This window comes from Copadichromis virginalis, linkage group LG7, assembly GCF_057382275.1.
Source record: "Copadichromis virginalis isolate Kocher_CV1m ecotype Utaka linkage group LG7, C_Virginalis_male_GT1.1, whole genome shotgun sequence".
Lineage (NCBI taxonomy): Eukaryota > Metazoa > Chordata > Actinopteri > Cichliformes > Cichlidae > Copadichromis > Copadichromis virginalis.
In genome coordinates this window covers 59,639,281-59,662,661 of record NC_140624.1, presented here as the reverse complement: position 1 = coordinate 59,662,661, position 23,381 = coordinate 59,639,281, and the positions used below count along the sequence as shown (strand labels likewise).

Genomic DNA, 23,381 nt, shown 5'->3' with positions numbered 1-23,381 from the left:
TGTTGAAGGCCAAATGGTTTGTTTCAGATTTCACTAATGTAAGAACTCTTCGTTTTGTGCCTTGAAAATATGTCGCTGAGATAATCACAATTGTAGCTGAACTAATAAACTACACAAAGGATGCTTCTTCACCCAAGGGCAGGAAGACGCTGCCTTATCTTGGTCTGTACTGGTTTAAACTGATAATCTGCTGTCTCATGAATTTTACCCTCTATATAAACTGTTGGACTTGTGAATAAAGTTGAGTCAATTTGGGAAGACAACCTGAAGCAGTCTCTGTTTTCTTGTTCTCCCAAGCTGCTCCCGAGCTCGTACTAACACGCTGAATGGCATGCTTGAATATTACTTGAGAATATATTTGACTGTGTTACAGACTAAGGGACATTCTCTGCTGATAGACGTCCACGCCTCGAAGGAAGTCGATCCACGGATTAGGCCCTGGAAACAGTTTCCTTCAGTAATCGTGATTAAAATTCGATTAATTGAGCAGCCCTACTGTAAATTAATTCCTATATTTAAAGAAAGAAATGTGAATGCAATGTTACTTATAAGCCTCTACACTAACATGGTGGGTATTACCACTGTGTGGCTGTAAGTGCAGCCATCACAGACGGCCTCAGAGGTTGTCTAAGAGAAAATTGGGAGCAACAAAACCATGAAGTCCAAAGAACACACCCAGACAGGTCAGGGATAAAGTTATTGAGAAATTTAAAGCAGGCTTAGGCTACAAAAAGATTTCCCAAGCCTTGAACATCCCATGGAGCACTGTTCAAGCGATCATTCAGAAATGGAAGGAGTATGGCACAACTGTAAACCTACCAAGACAAGGCCGTCCACCTAAACTCATAGGCCGAACAAGGAGAGCGCTGATTAGAAATGCAGCCAAGAGGCCCATGGTGACTCTGGACGAGCTGCAGAGATCTACAGCTCAGGTGGGGGAATCTGTCCATAGGACAACTATTAGTCGTGCACTGCACAAAGTTGGCCTTTATGGAAGAGTGGCAAGAAGAAAGCCAGAAAACAGAAAACCATAAGAAGTCCCATTTGCAGTTTGCCACAAGCCATGTGGGGGACACAGCAAACATGTGGAAGAAAGTGCTCTGGTCAAAATGGAACTTTTTGGCCAAAATGCAAAACGCTATGTGTGGCGGAAAACTAACACTGCACATCACTCTGAACACACCATCCCCACTGTCAAATATGGTGTGGCAGCATCATGCTCTGGGGGTGCTTCTCTTCAGCAGGGACAGGGAAGCTGGTCAGAGTTGATGGGGAAAATAGATGGAGCCAAATACAGGGCAATCTTGGAAGAAAACCTCTTGGAGTCTACAAAAGACTTGAGACTGGGGTGGAGGTTCACCTTCCAGCAGGACAACGACCCTAAACATAAAGCCAGGGCAACAATGGAATGGTTTAAAACAAAACATATCCATGTGTTAGAACGGCCCAGTCAAAGTCCAGATCTAAATCCAATCGAGAATCTGTGGCAAGATCTGAAAACTGCTGTTCACAAACGCTGTCCATCTAATCTGACTGAGCTGGAGCTGTTTTGCAAAGAAAAATGGGCAAAGATTTCAGTCTCTAGATGTGCAAAGCTGGTAGAGACAGACCCTAAAAGACTGGCAGCTGTAATTGCAGCAAAAGGTGGTTCTACAAAGTATTGACTAAGGGGGCTGAGTAGTTACGCACACTAGGGCTGGGCAATATATCGAGTTTTTTAAAAATATCGATACATTTTTATACGAGATATAAGATGTGACAATATCCTTTATATCGATATAGTCTATGTTATGTTATAATTATACTTGTGGAGCCGCAAGTTTGCCTCTCTTTCGTCCACTTTTGTCTCTACGCAACGTTACTCTGCCTCGCCTCTCTCCTTCACTGAACACAACTCCCCCTCCTCCCCCATCGCTTCACCTGCAGGCAGCGACAAGATGGACACGGCAAATCTCCGTTAACGAGTTACTGCGCATCAACGTGTTAACGACCTAACCACGCTAACGCCATGCAGCCCAAAATCCTTTCATTTTTTCAAAAGTTGACAGCGCGCCTTATGTATGAATTCTGGTTGTGCTTGATGACCGCGAACCGATTTATGTGGTACACGGCGCTCAGCAATCTGTCAAAAAAATGTTTGAGTACGACTTTAGTAAGCTACGGAGCTGCACTGCTTGATGACTTGTCGGACCATTACGGCTACCGAGGAGCCTCGCGGAGTAATACGTACTGTGTTTCAACGTAATATTACCGTACTTTGTGTGTATAAGGACCATAAATGGCACCTGTTCAGAGTCATGGTTACGAAGCGGATTTCAAACTCCAGGCTGTCAGTCACGCGGTAGAACTTGGGAATAGAGCAGCTGTGAAATCTGTCTCTTTGTTATTATGCTCAGCATCTTTTAGTTTACATTTTGACTGCACAATTGTGAGCTTTTTGTTATGCACAAAAACAACATTGCTTTAGTTTATTTATGGAGCATATTAATTAATAAATGCTCATAATTTATTTTTGAGTAATTCTTTCATGTACATCTATGCTGTATGTTAATAAAAGTGCCTGTGTGACATCTGGGAAACAGCTTTAACTAAGAACTCTCTTTTTGCTCTTACTTTATGGCTTAAAAAAATTATCGAGATATATATCTTATATCGCCATCCAGCTAAAAAAATATCAAGATATGAATTTTGGGTCATATCGCCCAGCCCTAACGCCAGTGTTGGGTAAGTTACTTTAAAATAGTAACTTAGTTACATTACTAGTTACTTCTCTCAAAAGTAACTCAGTTACTTCAAGTTACTCGTTACTTTCAAAGTAACTAGTTACTAGGGAAAGTAACTTTGGTTTTACTCAGAATTCTCTTGTTAATGTGTTGCTTCCATAACTTTGCCAGTCTTCTAGCTTGCTTACTTGCCACAAGTGCACTGTGCCACCTACCAGTAGAAAGGAAAAGATAATGTGCATATTTCCACGAGAGAAATCCCACGCCTGGACCGTCATTGACTGTTGCCATGATTCTAGCCTACGTCACAGAGTCATGTGCGCCTTTTACATCCAACACAAAAACTGCAGTCGTGGTGCTTTTGATTGTACTCAGAACTCGGAAATTCTGCCTTCTGAATAGGAAGATGTAGGCAACACCAGACTGCAGATGAGCTGCATACAGGGCTGGACTGGGACAGAAAATCAGCCCGGGCACTTTGACTAGTGTCATATCTTTGACCACCATTATAGGAAAAATCTTAAAGCCTTTGAATGAAAACAAACACTGTTGTGACAGTGATGTACACTGTTTTGATGGTATATATGTATCAATCTATCAATCGTTTGTTGTAAGATTCAGATAATTATTTTTTAAAAGCGAGACATTTTAAATGAGAATAAGAAAGAAAAGTATTTCCTTGTGCCCACCTCTCCCTGTTAATGCCCTACATGGACCCCTGGCAACACTTTGCTAGATCTGCACCTGCACAGTTACCAGCTGTCAGCTACCTAAAAAAGGATCCTGGGGTTATTTGTCTCTCAGAAACTGTTCATAACTTCCCTTCAACTCATTCATGTCACCTAAAAGGTAAACCTGTTTCTCCATCACAGCTCTGATGATCCAGTTTCAACATTATGCACTCCACACTGTATATAAATGCCACTTGTTTTGCACATATTCAACTCTGTATATTTTATATATTTTATTATTATTATTATTATTTTTTTTTTTTTTTTTTTTACTATTTAATTTGTAAAAATGTGTATACACACACACACACACGTAGGAAAATATTTAGTATACACATCCAGAAATGCATACACTATTATATATTGTACATATATTTATTAGTTTCAGGTTGGCCATTCTTGTATTTTGCTCGTTTGTGTTGTTGTGTTTGCACATCTCTGTTGCTTGTGGGGCTCGCACACAAGAATTTCACTCGCATGTGCTGTGCCAGTGTGCCTGCACATGTGATGTGACAATAAAAAGTGATTTGATTTGATTTGAGTAAGGACATCTCCTGGTTTCATCTTCATGTTTCCCTCTCACCAGATAACCAAACCGACATCATGACCAGCAGCTTTACAGCTGTGGCTCCAGCAAACATCAGCTGATACTAGAAATTAATATTAAATAAATTCTAACAACAGCTGATCAAGCTTAAATGTGCTGCTGTTGTTTAGCGCGACATCCGCTGGTTTCCTCTTTCGGCGCAAAGTGAGCGATAAACAAACAAGAGAGCCGATCAGCTGATCATTGATCAGTTTCATGATTGAAGTAGAAACGGGAGAGGGAGGGGGGAGAATGAGAGGAGAAGAGGCAGCTGTGCAGCGTAAAGACAGAATAACTGCAGCTTTGTGCCTTTTCCATTGTAACTGAATTACGGGACAAACTGTTTCTTTTCACCTCAATAAGAAACGCGTAATATTTTCTCTGAATACCAGACGGGACGGTTGGCAACTCTAATAACTTCTGAACAAAATAAAGTTCAACATCATTAACTTCATAGCACCACCCAGCTGTATAGAAACTCCGTCATGCTAGCTAGCACGCAGTACGGAAAAAGTCAGAATAACGAAAATAAACTCCACCTAAACTTGGTTTATATCTGACCCAGAGAGACTGCAGGTCATAACTTCTTACCTGAAGTTCAGTTCACACTTGGACCAGCGGCCGCCTCAGGTCTCTTTTCCTTCTGCGTCCCTTTCCATCCTCCACCTGCTGGCCTCCAACACTTGCTAATGTTACTGAATCTGTGGAAGCTCCGCGATAGCCACCACACGAAGTAACGAGTAACGACCCTATCTAAATCCCAGTAACGAGTAACGCGTTCCTGATTTTGGCATAATAACTAGTTACCGTGCTCGTTACCACAATAATAACGTAGTTACTGTAACGCGTTACTTAATAATGCGTTAGTCCCAACAGTGCCTAACGCACACACCCCACTTTGCAGTTATTTATTTGTAAAAAATGTTTGGAATCATGTATGATTTTCGTTACACTTCTCATGTACACTACTTTGTATTGGTCTTTCACATGGAATTCCAATAAAATTGATTCATGTTTGTGGCTGTAATGTGACAAAATGTGGAAAAGTTCAAGGGGGCCAAATACTTTTGCAAGCCACTGTATGTTGTCTGGGGGCTTTTACCCCCTGGTAGGGACTCTCATGGCTCTTTGTCTGGTCCCTGACCAGACAAAGAGCAATTCAGAAGATGGCTCAGAGTAAAGCTGCTGCTCCTCCACATTGAAAGGAGCCAGTTGAGGTGGTTCGGGCATCTGATAAGGATGCCTCCTGGGTGAGGTGTTCTGGGCATGTCCCACCGGGAGGAGGCCCTGGGGCAGCCCCAGGACACACTGGAGAGATTATACCTCTCGGCTGGCCTAGGAACTCCTTGGTGTTCCCCCGGATAAGCTGGAGGTGGTCGCCGGGGAGAGGGAGCCCCCATGAACCGGCCTAGATAAGCGGAAGATGGATGGATGCAATATTCTTGATCATTACCAAAGCTTTATTAACTTACACAGTCTCGATTTTCAGCTTTCCTTTCTGGCTTAAAAAAGCATTTAATTTAATTCAGTTTATTTATATAGTGCCAAATCACAACAACAATCTCTATATGCTGTTAAAGACCCTACAATCATACACAAAACCCCAACAATCATATGACCTCCCATGAGCAAGCACTTGGCAACAGTGGGAAGGAAAAACTCATTATAATTATTGATGAAGTTTCTGAAGTGCAGGTAGGCCAGTTCAGCACCCAGACTTTTCGACTACAACGCTATGCTTTTGTAATAGATGTAGTATTGCACTGGTTTAGCATTCTCTTGCTAAAATATGCAAGGCCGTCCCTAAAAACGACATTGTTTGGATGGGACCACATGGTGGGCTAAACTCTGTATTTATGCTGTATACAATATTGTACGATAGATACAACAGTGATGGTGCATTTTCAGGTGTACCGCTGCCAGTTCCATAGACAACAATAATACCCTGATACAGTCAGAAATGTATGTTTGAATTGAGCCATGATAACAAGTCAGATGGTCCCTTTTCTTTAGTCCAGAGGACACAGCGTCCATGTTTTCCAAAAAAGAATTCACAAATTTGATATGTCTGACTATAGAACACTTTTCCACTTTACCTCAGTCCATTTTAAATGGCCTTTGGTGCACAGAAGATGATGAAGTTTCTTTGCATGGTAGAGTTTTAACATACATCTGATGGTACAGTGAACTGTGTTCACAGGCAGTGATTTCTGGAAGTATTTCTTAGTGCAATTCAGTGATTTCCACAACAGAATCACACCCGCTTTTAATGCCATGCCACCTTAAAGCTCAAAGACCACTGTAATCCAATACTGATTGATGGCGGCACATGGCGGAAAAAGCATGGCAGCGATGGAGAATGAGAAGGGCGAAAGCGGATCATTGAATGAAACGGATGAACCAGAATTGGTTTGTAAAAATGCTGCAACTTCAGTGGTGTGGAACTGGTTTAGTTTTCGTCCGTCAGATACACAACAAAGCACTATTTTTGGTAGAGTATGCTAGTGGGCCGTCGTTATTACTGTGTTTTTTGGAAAATACGGCACACTTAAAATCAATCCTTTGATTTTTCTGAAAATCGACAGTGCCCCTTATAATCCCGTGTGCCTTATGTATGAATTCTGGTTGTGTTTACTGACCTGGAAACGATTTTATGTGGTACACGGCGCTCGAAAATCTGTCAAATGTTTTAGTACGACTTTAATAAGCTACAAACTCGCACCGCTTGATGGATTGTCGGAGCATTACGGCTATCGTAGGCAGGAGGCTCGCGGAATGATACGTACTGTGCTTCAACATAATATTACCGTATTGTGTGTATAACCTCTTTTTAAGTTTTGTGGATATTATACATGGTTATGCTGAGGATATGTTGGCCAATTTCCACTGGAAATGCCTTTTGGTTAAACTGTCAGCAAGGAATTTGCATTTGCACTGTTACATTTTTATATAGCTTTAATCCACATAAAAAACAGCTGCTTGTTTAAGTGAAAATACATTGGGGGGTTTTTCCACTAATAAAGTTGTGGAGTTGTAAAGTATTTTGTCTAGTGTCAATTATATCGTCAGTTATATTGTTATCGCAAATTTTCAAATGTATATCGTGATAAATATTTTTGGTCATATCGCCCTGCTCTAATTCCAATTCCATTATCGATGGAGTAATGGAGCAATCAATACCCTACAACACCGGGCAGAAAACGTTCTATCTAAGCCAGAAGGGAAAAAGAAGAACACACACATATAAAGAAAGCTCTTAAAACACATGTGGTTATCCTAATTGGGCTTTCATCAAATCAGCAAAGATGCACAGAAAAGAATGTCAGACACCAACTAGGGAGAATCAGAAACACAAATGGAACATCCCCTATGTAGCCGGTTTGGGAGTTTTGTCTTTGGGATGAACCAGTTTTTGTCGGAGTGTATGCCTGGGTCTGAAGGACACTGGGATGTTATGCTTGGAGAAGACTCTCCTGAGTTTCTCTGATAAACCCTGTATGCTGTACAGTGCAGCGAGGAATGCTCAGACCTCTACATTGGAGAGGCACAATATAGAAGAGCCACCTTGGACTGAGAAGACAGATTGTTTGAAAGAGGAGTGAAAGAAGCCATCTTTGTCCACTGTGAATGGCAATCTTTGAACAGAGGTGGTGGCTTACAACACCAACTGTCTGCCATCTATAATCCAGCCTCTCGGCTCACTGGCTCCACTTTGAGAGTCACCACCATCTCTAAGCAGCATATCAAAGACATTACATCCATACAAATTAATTATATGCTGCGTGATCAAATATTTGTGCATGTTGGAGGTATTTCCCCTGTTGTGATCAGTATTGCTAAAAAAGTTATTACGCATATTACACAGAACACTTTTCTTAAAAGTAATGCAGTACCTTGCTTAATTACACCCAGGAGAAAGACATGATATACTACTCATTACTTTCATGTTACTCTGGGTTCAGCATTTACTCAACTTCAATGTCACTCTGGTTTCTTGGCCAGCTTAGCATTAGCATGCTGTTTGTGAAGGTGCTTGCAAAGAGCCAAACTTGTGTTAACAGTATAAGTTTTTGTCCCTGAGCAGTCTCCACTTTACAATTGTATTCCCATCCTTTCTTCTATAAAAAACAGTCCATATGCTGTAAACTACATCACTATTTTCCTCTGACACACAAACTGAAATCAGTTGATCATAGCAAGAGTGCAAGAAACGATAAGCAGGACTGATAGGGCAGGCAGGCAGACGAATTGGACAACTGTGAACAGGTTCTTTACACATCCTGTCACATCATAACTTCCTTTTCTCCATCATATCAGCCAGCTCACATACTCCTGCCTTTCTTTCATTCTCACTGCTTCCTAACATGCTTTTCCCCTCTCTTCTTCTTCTCATTACAGGGGTGGCTGTAGCTCAGGGGGTAAAGCAGGTCATCTGCTGATCTGAAGGTTGGTGGTTTGAACTCTGGCTCTCCCAGCCTGCATGCCAAATATTCTTGGGCAAGATACAGATGCATCCATTGATAGAAATGCCCCATCCATAGAAAGCACTTGAAAGCATAGAAAACAGAAAGTGCTTGGGTGAATGTGGCGTGTGAACGAATGTGAACGCATCATTCAATCAGAGCTCCCTGACCTGCTGTCCATCTACACCAAGCGGTGCAAGTCCAAAGCTAGGAAGATTATGATGGACCTCTCCCATCCCAACAATGGACTCTTCTCACTGTTGAGGTCTGGGAAGCGCTTCCGCTCCCTTAAGGCCAAAACAGAGAGAATGAAGAGGAGCTTCTTCCCCCAGGCTATTCGGGGCCTGAACCAGGTGTAGGACTGGACTCTCCCAAACACGTCACTATAAGACTGGACTCTCACACACGTCACCACACGCACCACCACACATTTCCTATAATCCTATAATTCCTATAATTTATAATCCTTATCTTTATAATCTCTTCTGCTATTTGCACATTCTTTACTGTAAATTCCTAAGTTAATTTGTAAATTTTTGTAGTAAATTGTAAATATTGTAAAACTTTTCTTCTGTCATTTAATGGTCGGGCATTGTACAGCTACAAGCATTTCACCCCCATGTCATACTGTGTATGGTTGTGTGTGTGTGACAAATAAAATTTGAATTTGAATTTGTGTTGTTTAAAGCACTTCGAATGCTCCGGGAGAGTAGAAAAGTTCTATCAATCACATTACATTTAGCATTTACAAATTCCACCAGCAAACCGTTGGCCAAGTGCAGAGGAAGCAGTCAGTGTTAATGAGGACTGATGATCCACATATTTGATTTGGCCAAGGTTTTATGATGTATGCCCTTCCTGATGGAACCATCCCCATTTAGTGCTTGGGAGAAGCACTAGGAATTCACTGATGTGGCCATCCCATGACTGGGTAAAATACACACACAATTACGAACTGACAAACTGACGAATTACGAGAGTGACAAGGAAAACTGAGAGAAAGTTGTGAAGTGAAGACAGCTTTATTACAGGGGAAAGACAAAACAGAATTGCTTAACTAATATTTTGCTAAAGAGAAGACAGCAACATAGTAGCTCAACCTTCTTCTTTAAAAAAGACCAGTCCTGTGAAATAGCTTACTCTTTTACCACACAGTAGCACTGTGGAGTGGAGAAAAAGAACAGCAAACAGGCAGTAGAGTTCAGACAGGAAAGAGGGGCAGCGAAGAAGTAAGACAACTTCTACAGTGTAGTCATATCGTTGAGGGCCAGGTCCAGCTCCTCACTGAGAGCCTTGCCCTTCAGCTTCTGAGCATATACTTCATCTAAAGGAGGACATTGAGACACGGAAACAATTAATCACATAGAGAGACAGAGATCGGATAGAGGTAGGAAGACAGGAAAAAGAAAAGAAAATAGTTTAAACTGTAAATCTTCATACCGATTCACAAGTGTTAATGCCATCACATCAGCTTGTTACTTCAGCTCACCAAGACAACAGACAGCCAAACCTGAGCTTAGTCAAGCAAATGCCAACATCCCTGACTTTGATTAGTAAGGAAAAGATACAAATTGAACAAATAACTGGAATTATTGGTTGGTACAATTTAGCCTTGATACCACAGACACCAGGATAAGTATCAATGTAAGCACTTCAAACCAAGTTCAAACTATTTTCATTCAACAACTGTTATGAAAATAATTAATGAATTCACATATCAGAACTACAACCACAAAACACCATGTTAAAAGTCTACATCATTCAACAACAATGTTTTCACTGTTGTGTTTATGTACAAAGACAAATATTGACAAACACACTGTTATCTGTTTCTAGATCCACAAAGATGTGTGGATATGTTTTTCTATCACTATTAGGGTAAGAGAAATCTTAGGAAACCGTCAAACCGATATCTGAATGTTTAGGTGTGGGTGCATACCACCATGAATGGCATAAAGGCAAAAATGCCCAAAAGAAAAAAAATTAATTAATATAGCAGCAACATCAAGTTTTACAACTAGTCATTTTGCTAGCTAACTACCTTCATTGTGGCATATTGTGCTATGAAAAAGTATTTGTTTGTTTGGTCTGAAACATGTAAGTGTGTGAAAGATGCAAGAAACAAAGTCAACCTGGGTAAATACCTGGGTGTGATGATATCTGTGTATTCTTTTTCTCCTGGATTACCCTTTTGCGTTACACATTTCACTGTTTTTCCTTTTGCTACCTAGCCTGACCTGTCTCCCCAATGTGATGTTTGTTTATTGTATGTACGGTCCGCAAGGTCTGTCATCTCGGTTGTGGGCAACCGCAACTAACAAATAAACGCTATCTCATCATCTAAAGATAAAATATTCAGCTTTTAAATGATGATTTAAATTATTAAGGGAAAGAAAGATTATTAAACCTACAAAAGAGGAGTAGGGCCACTGAAAAGAGAAAAAACAGTGGGGACATCTCCAAAATTCAGATTAAACTCAGAATTCTGAGAAATAAAGTGTATTGTTTCTACAATAAAGTATTGTATATGTTTGCCTAAATAGGGCTTTTAGTCCCTAAAACTAGGAAAGAACTATATATGAAGTCCATTTCTATTAAGGTGTCATAAAATAAAAAATATTCTTGCTTTTTGTCTTAGTGGCATTTCTCATAGTTGCTGTATTACTATAAATGTTGTAGGTAAGAACATGCAGAATGACGGCCAAGTGCATTAACTCTAAGTATTAAAATTAAGCAATTAAAATTAAGCAAAGACACCATAACTGGATTAGAGGAATTTGGTCCTTCCACTTATCATTGGCTTTATTCAGGAAATTGTAACTGCAGAGAACAGCTGTCCAACAAAGTGCCAGTTCAGTTACAACACCCCATAAGTGAAACTGTGTGTGATTTTAATGTTCACTGAGGGACACTGAGCAGACATGTTAGTGGAAGTACTGGCAGAGATAAGAGGTGTGTGTGGACTACCTTCTAAATCATCAATGGTCTTCTCCAGCTTGGCCACAGACCTCTCAGCAAACTCTGCACGGGTCTCAGCCTGGAATCCAAACCACAGCAAAGCATCAGCTTACTCCATAAATCATAAGTATACAACAAAAATAATAATAATAAAACTAGACTGGAAAAACTTTACCTCCTTCAGTTTGTCAGTAAGAACTTTTATTTCTTCTTCATATTTGTCCTCCTTTTGAGAGTACTGAAATATAAACAAATAACATACAAACTTTCACAAAGTGTGTTTAAACAACATTTTCATTTCATGAGTGCAGTTGGCCTGAGTACCTTATGTAAGTATTTTCCATCTGTTTTCCCAGGCTTTATCTCTAACTTTTAACCATGTGGATAAAATTATAGCTGATTCTAATTTTCAGTGGTGTGTTTCAATCAAAAAGATGCTGGAAATGTGGAAACCTATTTAGTTTAACCTTAAATTTAAAACTAAAAATGGAAATGGACACAAATCAAATAATTATCATCATGACAATTTCCATCATGTCATTTAAGTTAATTTTGCTGTATGCCGCTGAACTTGAAACAAAGTTTCATTTATTTATGGACTGTTTATGTGTCTGTATCCTCATAGCAAATTATAAATGCGTTTTGTTGAATGGATATAGGGTTTCTATTGATGTCTTTAGATTTGTTTGAGGTGAGGCCGAGTGACTGGTCCCTCTTTTTTACAGGTTATATTTTTACAGGTATTTTACAGTATTTTTACGGGTTATATTTCATATATATACAATCTGACTGGCCACTCTTCAGGCTAAATACCCCTCAGCTCCTACTGTACCTTTTCAGCCTGTGCTTCCAGTGACTTCAAGTTGTTGGTGACATTTTTCAGCTCTTCCTCAAGGTCACCTGATTTACTGACCAATGTAAGAAAGATGAAAAGCAAAAGAAGAGAAAGTAGTGACTTGAAAGGTAGAATAGCAGAAGAGACTAAACTCAGACATTGACTAATAAAAGACTACATGACTTATAACAAAAACCGCCAGGCTCTTGGTTAGAATCTGTTTTTGGAGGGAGCGTGCATGGTCTTTGATCAGTTTCTTCCAGGTATTCCTTCCACAGCTCAAAGACATGCACGTTAGCTTAACTGGTGAATCTAAATTGGTCGCAAGCATGGATGCAATGTATATAAAGTCCCTAACTGCGTAGAATAAAGAAAGAGAAATTTAAAAATATAAAAAATCTACTTTTTAATGTGCCTATAAACCTACTAACAGACAGATACCAATAATGTCTTCATCCGTCTCTCGGTGCTTTGTCTTTATTACCCAATGAGTGACAAGGCCATAAGGCTACTGTCTCTACTAACAAATATTTTAATTCAATAAAATAAATGTATTTTTTCATTTTAAAACACTTGACTAATTTCCTTAAAGAAATATTAATAGATGACAAACAATACACTGATGTGAGGGAACACAATTTCAGTGTTATTTATATAATTGTGTTTATTTTTATTCTGAAATATAAAAAAAAATACTTTAAGTACCACTGTATAGATGGATGGATGGATTCTTGCTGGTCTTATTAATTTTAAAGAAAAAAAGTAGAATATCAGCAGTACTTAAGTGCAGTATAAGAGGGAAATGTAGAAAACATAGATGGAAAAGTAAAGAGGCTGCAGGTCAAAGGAGCACAAGACAGCAGGTCACAATTAGACCTCAGTGGTGTTCATACAGTAAGTACCTCTTCTTCTGAGCACATCATGGACTTGAAATTTTGGTCCATTAGTTTGAGCTCCTCCTCCAGCTCCCTCATTCTCCTGCACGAGTTAGTCCAAAATGTTTGGGGGTGAGGAGGATTGGTGGTTGCCAAAGAGACAGTGGTTGTGCAAACATGCATTCATTCACAAAAACACAGAAAGAAAGAACAACACACAGCCAGAGAGGTATACTATGTAGGCAGGACTATCTTTGCATTAGCTGGCTCTACGGCTCTAAAATCCCAATCTAACAGGTTTGTGTACATTACATAATCCCACAGTTAAAAATCTGAATTATTCTAAGAAAACAGGGTGCTTAAACTGATATTAATTTAAAGCTCTGACTATGACCTCCTCTGGATGAGGTTTAAGTATACAGCATAAGCTGCCATGATGATGTAGCCAGGTTAAAAAAAGAGCCAGCTTAATAAGCCTGCAGCCATTACGTTTGCTTCATAGTACAACCTCACGTCTCTGTGTCATTAGTTTTATGTCCTACTTGATGACAGCACACAATAACACTTTGCATTTGTGATGAAATTGTTAAGTAAGCATTCAAGTCGTGCATCACAAGAAAATTAAACAATTACAATAATATTTGTAATTTAGATCACTTATAGAGCTAAAATTCCAAAATAAGTTAAATCTTCACAAATAATTGCAAATCATGGCTTTGCAATTTAAGCAGAGATAAAAACAGAATAAGTAGATTAAACAGCAGTGATCATTAGTCGCAGTTGTTAAGAGAATTCTTATGACATGCAACACTTAGAGATCCCACTACTATTTAATCTAGACATACGGGTATGAATTATATTATTTAAAACAACAAATGAGCAAGATTATTTTGTGATGGTAGGAGTCACATGATCTCTACCATGACAACATGTATGTATGTAAGTGACACTTGCTAGTGTTTTTGGAGTGCAGGTATTGACTTACGCCTCAGCTACTTCAGCACGCTCCTCTGAGCGCTCCAATTCACCCTCCAGGATCACCAGTTTGCGTGCAACCTGCAGATATTCACACACTTAAGTCATCCCAAATAACATAACAAGTCTGTTAACTCATTTTGCTTAGTAAAAATATTGTATTTATGTGAACTTCTGGTATTTATCTTTGTTGACCCTATTACTGACCAATTATATACTGTGAGTCTGCACTATGTTCAGTCAAGTCATTATAGTGCTGTAAAAAAGTATTTGCTCATCTTCCTTCAAATGCATACAAACCAACATCCCATTCTTAATACATAGGGTTTAATATAATGTCAGTAAGCCTTTGGGGTAGATGTAGCTCACATGGCAGAGCAGGTCATCTGCTAATTGGAAGGTTGGTGGTTCAATCCCTCCAGTCTGCATGCCAAATATCCTTTGGCGTACTCAATAATTTAAGAATGTGTGTGCATGTTAGATAGAAAGCACTTACATAGAAAGAAGTGCTTGTATGAATGGGTGAACAAGGCAAGTTGTGTAAAACACTGGATCACTGAATTAGAACTTGGAAATCATTTTATCTTCATACATGCTCAATCATCCAGGTAAGGAATTCCTAAAAAGTTGACTCTGTTCATCTGGACGTTGCGTTTCAGTGGAAAAAACGTTTCGTCACTCATCCAAGTGACTTCTTCAGTCTCAGCTAACTGCAGGTTTCCCCAACCTTAGCTTTGCAAGATTACTGAAAAAAGCACCACTGAATGAACAGTGGGCTGTTAGGTCAGTTCCTTGATCTTTTGACAAAACTTTTTGTCAACTTTTTGCCATATAATCATTTTTCTTTTTTAAGGTAACCTACTGAGAACCTACTTAGAATTTGTGTAGAGTATTAGTTGTTGTTGTTTTTTCTCCAACTGGGACATCATGCAATAACCATGAAAAAAACAGCAATACAACACCTCTTCATATTTGCGGTCAGCCTCCTCAGCGATGTGTTTGGCTTCCTTCAGCTGCATCTCCTGGATCTCCATTTTCTCTTCATCTTTTGATGCTCTGTTCTCTATGACTTTCATTCCTCTGAATAACAGGAAATGTGACGGAATAAGCAGTGTATACAGCAGTGGAATTTATATATTTATATATATATATATATATATATATATATATATATATATAGAGAGAGAGAGAGAGAGAGAGAGAGAGAGAGAGAGAGAGAGATTGTGTGTGTCTGTGTAATTTTTTTGTCTCTGTATTAAATATGCCACTCTCCATGCTCTCAATTGTCCCCATGGGAATAGATAGAGTAACTGTCAGATGTACAGTAACTACACTAAAGTCATGAAAGACTATGACAGAGCTGAATCATGGTTCAAAATGTAATGCTGATAGTCATAGTAAATACAATACTGGGTTGTATAGTACAGGATTGGATAGCTGAAAACTCAAATTAAAGTGAAGAAGTGCCTTATAAAAAAGGCTGGATGTATTTGCCATGTCCCACGCTTAAAAGAGTAACAGTAATAGTTTAACAAAAACAACTGTACCTTCAATAACACACTAGCATTCATAAAGAGGAGCATAAAGAATAGCAAACAGCATCTTAACTCTACAGACAGAGAGTTCAAATTTTAGATGGATGGACATGAAGCTCATCACCTCTCACTCTCATCTGCAGCTTTCTCAGCCTCCTCCAGCTTCTGCAAAGCAGTAGCCAGTCTCTCCTGAGCTCTATCCAACTCCTCCTCAACCAACTGGATACGTCTGTTTAAGGATGCCACTTCTGCCTCAGCCTGCGGGGACACACACACACAATTATTTTTTGTCTTTTTTGTGTCCCCCCCCCCCCCCCTGTTCTTCTCTCCTGGCTCCAAGTAGTCATTAATTTGCACATCTAGACTGAATCCACACGTCTATTATCTTGAGGGTAAAAGAAAAAAAAAAGTTGTTTTTGATTGCTAAGCGGAGTCCTAAGATATGTTCCTTACAGTTTGTTTGTTTTTTCTAATTGGGTTACTATTAAAAGAAACAAGGATGTGATATTTGACCAAAAAAAAATGCAGGACTTTTTAAATGACATTAAATGAGCAAAGACGGTGGTAGAAGCATATAAAGTCAACAATGTTTTGAAGCTTTTTTTTTAAGTCGCCGAAAGAGTTTCAAGATGGCTACCGAGTGGCAAGACTTTCATTTAATGTTTTATTTTAGAATATAATGCCATTAAATTGCTTTAATTCTTTTATTTGTCAGTTATTTTTTATAGTTATATTTCCTCTTTTACAAACAAAGGGGAAACAGCCGTTCATTGACGACTGCAGTTTCCGGTGTAGCGGTCTTAAGACGGTGTTTCTGAGTATTACCCTTTCCCTGGCCTGCCTCTCCATGTCAGCTTCTTCCCGCAGCAGCTCTGCTTGTTCTTCGGCCTCATGCGTCGCTTGCTGCAGTGTCTGTATTTTCCGTCTGACAGAGTCTATGGACGTCAAAGTCGCCATGCTGCGAATATTCAACTTCGAGCTTTTCGCAGGCGTCACGGCGTTGCCTTGGCAACTGTAAGTCGGAATCAATGCAAGAGTTTTCTGGTTACTGTTTCAAAATAAAAGTTGGCGTTCCAGGTGAAGTCGGAAGTCACTCTTTTCAAATGGAACGCCCGCTTAACTCGGATTTCCAACTCGGGCTTCCATCTTCGAGTTAAGAATTGAAGATGGAGGTTTTGCACATAAACATTAGCAACACTGTAAAAATGGTAATATATACATGTTCTATAAATAGAGAGTTGAACAGGCTCTACCAATGAATGTGCTCCATAGTGGTTTTAAAATAAATAAATAAATAAATAAGCAGTTTTGTTTTGCTACTGAACCATCTACCTTGCAGGAACAAAATAAATCCTGTTTTTCCAGGCTTCTCAGAGTTCACTAGCCTCATCCTCAGAGGTAAATGGAACACAGCTTAGCAATGACACAAGTTATTTGGACAGATAATTTTTCTAATATTCCTTCATAGGTAATAAAGTAAGATTTTAGATAGATTATAGATTATAATAATGCATATTTTTATATAACAGTATACTCGATTAGGTTCATTTTTCACCCTTATGCTAACAGTACAGCAATACAACATGGAATATGACTGCTCATATTTTTTTGCACAGCTCCAGATAATGTAAGTAAGAAATTGGCTACAGTGTCAATAAGAAGGACAATTTGTAAAGGCACTAATGATGGTAAAAAGTCAAACTTTTCAAATTATTTATTTCAAATTATTTTCAAAGTACATATATATGCACAACATAAATGTGTTTGAGAATAGAACTTGATGTCCCAAGGCAAAGGTATTTATGTTAGAGTGAACATCAGTTACAAGCAGAGGAAGCATAAACAAATGAATGCATTGCTCTGATGCTTTTCCATCTTTGGAAACCTCACAGTGACTCTGCAGACAAGACAAAGTTCCACTCCTTTTAGGACCAATGCATGTGGTCTCACTCTTTCCTGCATTGCTCATTTTGACTCAGAACTTTTAAAGAAAACTAGACCACAAAAATGACTGTGACTCTCATAAAAGGCATTGTGGCCCCATTTTCACTACTAATCCTGTTCCATAAGTCAAACATAATACATCCAACAAAACTATTATAGTTGTAGGAATAGAAAGTTAAATATATACTCATTAAATATAGTAGTAATTCAAGTACCTGTACAGATATTGAAGATTGTTACACCGGTAAGCTCCAAATAGTTAACCATAGTATTAACCACTGCACCACCATGCTGCCCAAAATAAAATCTTGCCTAATAAACTGTTAAGACTTGATAGATTAGTTGTAATTGTCCTCAGTGTGCTAATAATCATTTTTCTCAAGTAGCTGAAAATGAGTTCACTGCAAATGATGATAGTGATTTGGAGGATTCAGCACAAATAGCTTTTACATCATATGAATTGGTGATGATTTTTGGATATGTATAAGTTGATGGAATGTAAAGTTTGACTTACTGTAAAAGTAGCTTGTGCATATTTCAGACATAGTAGAAGCTAAGACTTGCTACTAGTTTTATAGCATTAGTGATGGCCTACATGACCTTAATTTCAGTTACAACCCAGTGCTAAACACCTGAAGTGACTGGATTGAATAGTGACAGAACATTTAAGAATGACAGTACACATAAGGTAACAACCATCACTGTGACCAGACACAGTAAGCTAATGTGATCTCGACAATGTCGCCCTCTAGTAATACTGTCATTTATGCTCACTTACATCTGCTGCCTTTTTTTCAGCTTGCTCCAGCTTCTCCTGGGCATCCTTCAGTGATTCCGAGTATTTGTCGAGCTCATCTTCTACTCCTTTCAGCTTCTTTTGCAGGGCAAGCAACTCCTCTTCAAGCTAAAGCCGAAATATACCAAGACACAAAACACAAAATTATTTTATTTTAGAAGCATTGGGGAAAATTGAACAAAACAAAAAAGAATTTTTATTTTATTTAATTGCTCATAATCGATTTGCCAAAAAACATTCAGTTTACAATAATGTGACAAATGAAAAGAAACCTTGCATTATTTCATTATTTTTGAAATGATTAAGCACCTATCAAAAAATTACAAAAAAATATCTCACTATTTATTTTAGCTTAGTGTTTTTAACCCCAGCAGTAATAGATTTGTATTAAAATATTCTGACAATGTTGAAAATGTAGTTCTTTTGACCTGCAGTGAGAATGTAGAGGCAGCAACAACTCTGCAAATAAATGTACTTGATTAGGCCTAAGTTCATTATTATGCAACAAATTATAACATGAGCTGTATTCAGTAAAAATCCAAATACTCAAAATCTAACTGGCATATGTGAGAAATGTTGCTTTACAACCTCCTGATGATGTTGTATTAGTTATAAAATTCTGATATTAACGTAACAGACATGGATCTTTGAGCATATCCATGCTCCCAAAAGGAACACTGTGTTCACTTATAACAGACAAAAGAAATTCTTTGTTATCCAGTGTCTCAAATATATTTTTACCAAGTTGCTGTGTGCAGTAACAGCATATAAACAGTGACAGTAGCCACCAACCCCAGATGCCTATCAAATCCAACACAAATCTAGTGTCATTTGTAACACTCTATTAATGATCTAGTTAGATGATTGGTGTAAAATCTGTGTGCATATTCTTCAGAGAAGAAAACACTTTTTTCTTAACCCCCAACGGTAAATCTGAATCTAACAACCAGATTCCCTTTTCCAACAGAAGCTTTCAGGACTATAAAAAGCCAGTTGCAAATGACAGTGATGTGGCCTGACAACAGTGTTCCTAGTACAAATGTGCTTTAAATATCTCTTCTGACAGCCTCTCACAGCCATCTAAGGCCTGATACTCACATATAGCATTTGGCAGTCCTATAGTTCCTGTCATAGTGGTAACCAAGACAACGGCCTTGACAGACTCTTAAAAACTGTGACAATTCAAAGGTGAGTTACTTAGATGTAGAAATATAAATGGAAATGTTCATTGGTTCTAGGTAGAGCTGATGGTGATAGCAAGCTGGTATCCCCTGGGAATAATTTCTATGATAGCTGGTGCATAGTTGAATGTTAACAGATTGCTATGTGATCTTGAGAAAATACACAATAGAACTACACCAGAGAGACTATAAGCCATACAGGAATTTCACTGCGTTGTCAGATGTTTCTCAAAACAATAAATTATGAATATTTTCTCATGTGTTCAAGAGTTAGAAAAAGCAGTCAGTTTTGAATAGAAAATAGTGGAATCACATGTAGACTGAGTAAACTGATTTTTTGTGAGCTACTGGCTTACTCGTGTATTCTGAAAGGGAAATAAGAAGCAGAGCATTCAGGTATCAGGCCCCTCTCCTGTGGAACCACCTCTGTACTTTTAAGATTACTTCAGAGTTTCCTTTTTGATAAAGCATATAGTTAGGGATGAATTAGGTGATAGTGAATCATTCTTTAGTTATGCAATAAGTACTTCTTTGCCTCCCATAGTTATTTTTCTCTTCTCCTTTCTTTCATCCCCCAAAAGCTCATGGAAGATGGCAGAACCTGAGTTTGGTTCTGCTGGAGATTTCTTTCTGTTTAAAAGGAGTTTTTCCTTCCCACTCTCAATTGTTTGGTAATAAGGGATTGTCTGATTGCTGGGGTTTGGTTTTCAATACACCAACAATCTATGTCCACTGTGAACGACCATCCTTGAACAGAGGTGGTGGCTTGTGACACCCACTGTCTGTCACCTATAATCCAGTTTTTCCCTTCCCAGGTGCCTTAACGCCCACTCACATCTTGTGTCAGTTGATCTTAACTGGGACCACAGAATGGGATCTTAAATATTGGTGGTGGTGCTTAAATACTGGTGTGGTATATTATTTTGGTTTTAAACATTCTGTAGTCTAAAAATGTTTTGTACAATGTACATAGAGAACATAATCATGTTATCCAACAAACATTCCTTTTCAGACATTTAAAATGAACAGTATTCTGATTCTTATGAAATTATAGCAGGTTGCAGGTACATAAGTCAGTTTTCAAATTTTAAGATGAAAATCAATTGATATATTTATTGTTTAGACATAATTTTGACATAGATGGGTCAGATCTAAATCTGGCTGATAGCATAATTCATAATCATAATTGTTGATGTGTATATCGCTTCAACGTTGCAGCTGTTGATTTCCAGAAAGCCAGACTGCTTTTGGTGCATTTCAGTCACTTTCAGTTCAGTCCTTGTAAATGACCATTTTCAATGACTTTTCTTTGTTGTTGTTGTTTTTAAGCCACTTATGACTAAGTGTTCCGTCTACACATAACAGACAACTTATCAAAGAACCAGTTTACATGTATATCTTTAGGAACTTTGCTACTAGCAGGCTGTCAGAAAAACATCATCTGTTCTCCTTGCTTTAATTGAATCTACAAAAGAAGAAGAAGAAGAAAGAAATAGAATGGACACTGATGGGCCTTAATGCTCTGTCACTGAAGCTTGACAGTTAAATTCCAGTTTGGTGTTAAAGCTATGCCTTAAATATTACTACTGCAAACACTTCTGATACACTGTGCTAACTTATGCCATAATTTGATGTGCCCTTCTCAAGAAAAAATAACTATTTCATTCAGTTCATTTCAGCACAACAGTCTCAAAGATATCAATGGAAAGTTGTCAGGTATGGAAAAGTGTGGTAGGAAAAAGTCATGAGCAAGAGGTATGACTTCAATCTCAAGAAGATTTTCAAGAAAAGTTGATTCAAGAACTTGGGAGAGCATCAGAAGCGTTTAACTTGGGATAAAGAGGGGGGAAATGGACTTTTGCTTAATGGTCCAAAGTTCTCTTTTTCAGATGCAAATAAATGTTGCATTGAGAGTAGAGAGGCACATAACCCAAGGTCTTAAAGTCTAGTGCGAAGTTGCGATTGTAATGATTGGTCCACTTTGTTGTAGTCCAGAGTCAACTCAGAAGTCCACCAGGAGATTTTAGAAAACCTTGTGCTTCTATCTGTTGGCAAGCATTACGAAAATACTGATTTCCTTATTAACACATGTCCACAATGCCAAAACTCCTACAAGATGGTTTGCTGTCCATGTTATTATAGTACTGAAATAGCTGCCAACCAACCTGACCTGAACCTCATAAACAATTTGTGGGGTATTGTCAACAGGAAGAGATGAGTAACACAAAAGCTAAAAACACAGACAAGCTAAAGGCCACCATCAAATCTATCAAAGCTGATTGCCTCTATGTACTGCACTCATACAGTAACTTGTTGTGAAGAAGTCCCAACCAGGAACATACATTTCAGAAGCTGAATGTTTCTGTATTGATTTAAAATAATACTCTAATAATTTGATGCTGGATTTCTGATTTTCCTAAACCTTAATCATCAGATTAAAAATTAAAAAAAAGTCTGAAACATATCAAAGTATTTCACTATACTTTTTTGAACAAAAAAAGAGAGACATTTTGTATTTGCTTTTGTAGTTACTTGTCATGTTTAGTTTTGTAGTTATATATAAATACATTTAACTGCATATCATATTATATAATCGTCTTTTCAAACCTGAGAGATTGATCTTGTCACTGACTGAGCTGAACTGTATATGATCAGGTTAAATTACAGAACAAGCAGCTTTTGTCAGTGATATCCGATATAAGCAGAGACCCTTTAAAAGTATCCATCACGGAATAATTTTAGCATATAAGAAATACTCTCACTTTGGAAATTTAAAATGCATTTTGGTTATAATATTTGTGCACTTTTCCCCGATTTTAAATAAACATAAAGTATACCTATGTAAATATCAAGTTTCAAGTGAAAATAAAGATAATACAGGATATACTTTAACTATCTCTACATTTGGAAAATTATTGTGTCACAGCAGCCGAAACATTAAACAGAACCTATATCAAATTGAAATACAAGAGCTCAATAAAATAAATACAATACTGGAAAACAAAATCACTCAAAAAAGTAAAAGAAAAGAAAGGGGAGCACAACTAAATAGAAAAAAAGTGAAATAAAAGAGCAAAAAGTGTCTTAGACTCGTTTTTTTATGGACAGTGCCAAACATTGACGTTAAATGCCAAAACATAAAGCCACAAGCAAAGAATATCCTGAATGAGAAGTGTCAGCAGTATACATCAAACAGTGATAATAAAAATCAACTTTAGCAGCCAAAAGCTGCAGTACATTTTACATATTGGATTATGTATGTGCGGTGCGGGTAAATGATAACAGGACGATATCAACATCAACTGGTATGGAGGTGCATTTCACGTCAGACCTTTCGCCCATTTACAACTTAGTCGGGTTTTGCTTTTCAGCACTTCTTCTAAATTATTTTATATAGTTCTGTGTGTATTTTAAGGTATTTATTTCATAACTTTTCCTTCATTATGTTTACGTTGAAACGTTTAAACGTGTTCAACGAGTTGCCTGTGAGGTGCAGCGTAGCTCCTTCCTTTACCTGTTTGCATTTGTCCTCTGCTCCTTTTTTGTCTATTTCAGACTGTTCTGCCCGGTCTATAGCGTTCTCCTTATCCAGCTTCAGCATCTGCATTTTCTTCTTGATGGCCTCCATGTTTCTTCAGTGTCTGTGAGCTAAACAGAAAGAGAACTGCACCCAGCTTTCGGGACAGACACAGGCAACGGTCCGTGACAGGAGAACAGGAGGGTCTCTGTGAAGCTGTTCAAGAGAGCAAGAGAGGATGGCATGACAGCAGTACGAGCCC

At 38.3% G+C, this 23,381-nt stretch overlaps 1 protein-coding gene across 8 annotated transcripts in view; it reads right to left on the bottom strand.

Annotated features, from left to right (window-relative positions):
- The window catches only part of tpm2 (tropomyosin 2 (beta)), a 26,965-nt gene extending 3,584 nt beyond the window's left edge, over window positions 1–23,381 (bottom strand). Inside the window, exons 1-9 of one of the 8 annotated variants that reach the window (XM_085464508.1) lie at window positions 23,117–23,379; window positions 18,404–18,529; window positions 15,806–15,939; window positions 15,109–15,226; window positions 14,157–14,227; window positions 13,199–13,274; window positions 11,637–11,699; window positions 11,471–11,540; window positions 9,502–9,827 (exon numbers count right to left, since the gene is read on the bottom strand). In XM_085464508.1, the coding sequence (XP_085320634.1) occupies window positions 9,745–9,827; window positions 11,471–11,540; window positions 11,637–11,699; window positions 13,199–13,274; window positions 14,157–14,227; window positions 15,109–15,226; window positions 15,806–15,939; window positions 18,404–18,529; window positions 23,117–23,230 (855 nt within the window). In that variant the 5' untranslated portion in view covers window positions 23,231–23,379 and the 3' untranslated portion in view covers window positions 9,502–9,744. Of the gene's footprint in view, window positions 1–9,501; window positions 9,828–11,470; window positions 11,541–11,636; window positions 11,700–12,293; window positions 12,370–13,198; window positions 13,275–14,156; window positions 14,228–15,108; window positions 15,227–15,805; window positions 15,940–16,506; window positions 16,664–18,403; window positions 18,530–23,116 lie in introns of those variants that run through there. The other 7 variants (XM_085464506.1, XM_085464509.1, XM_085464507.1 and 4 more) reach the window with 7 other exon arrangements.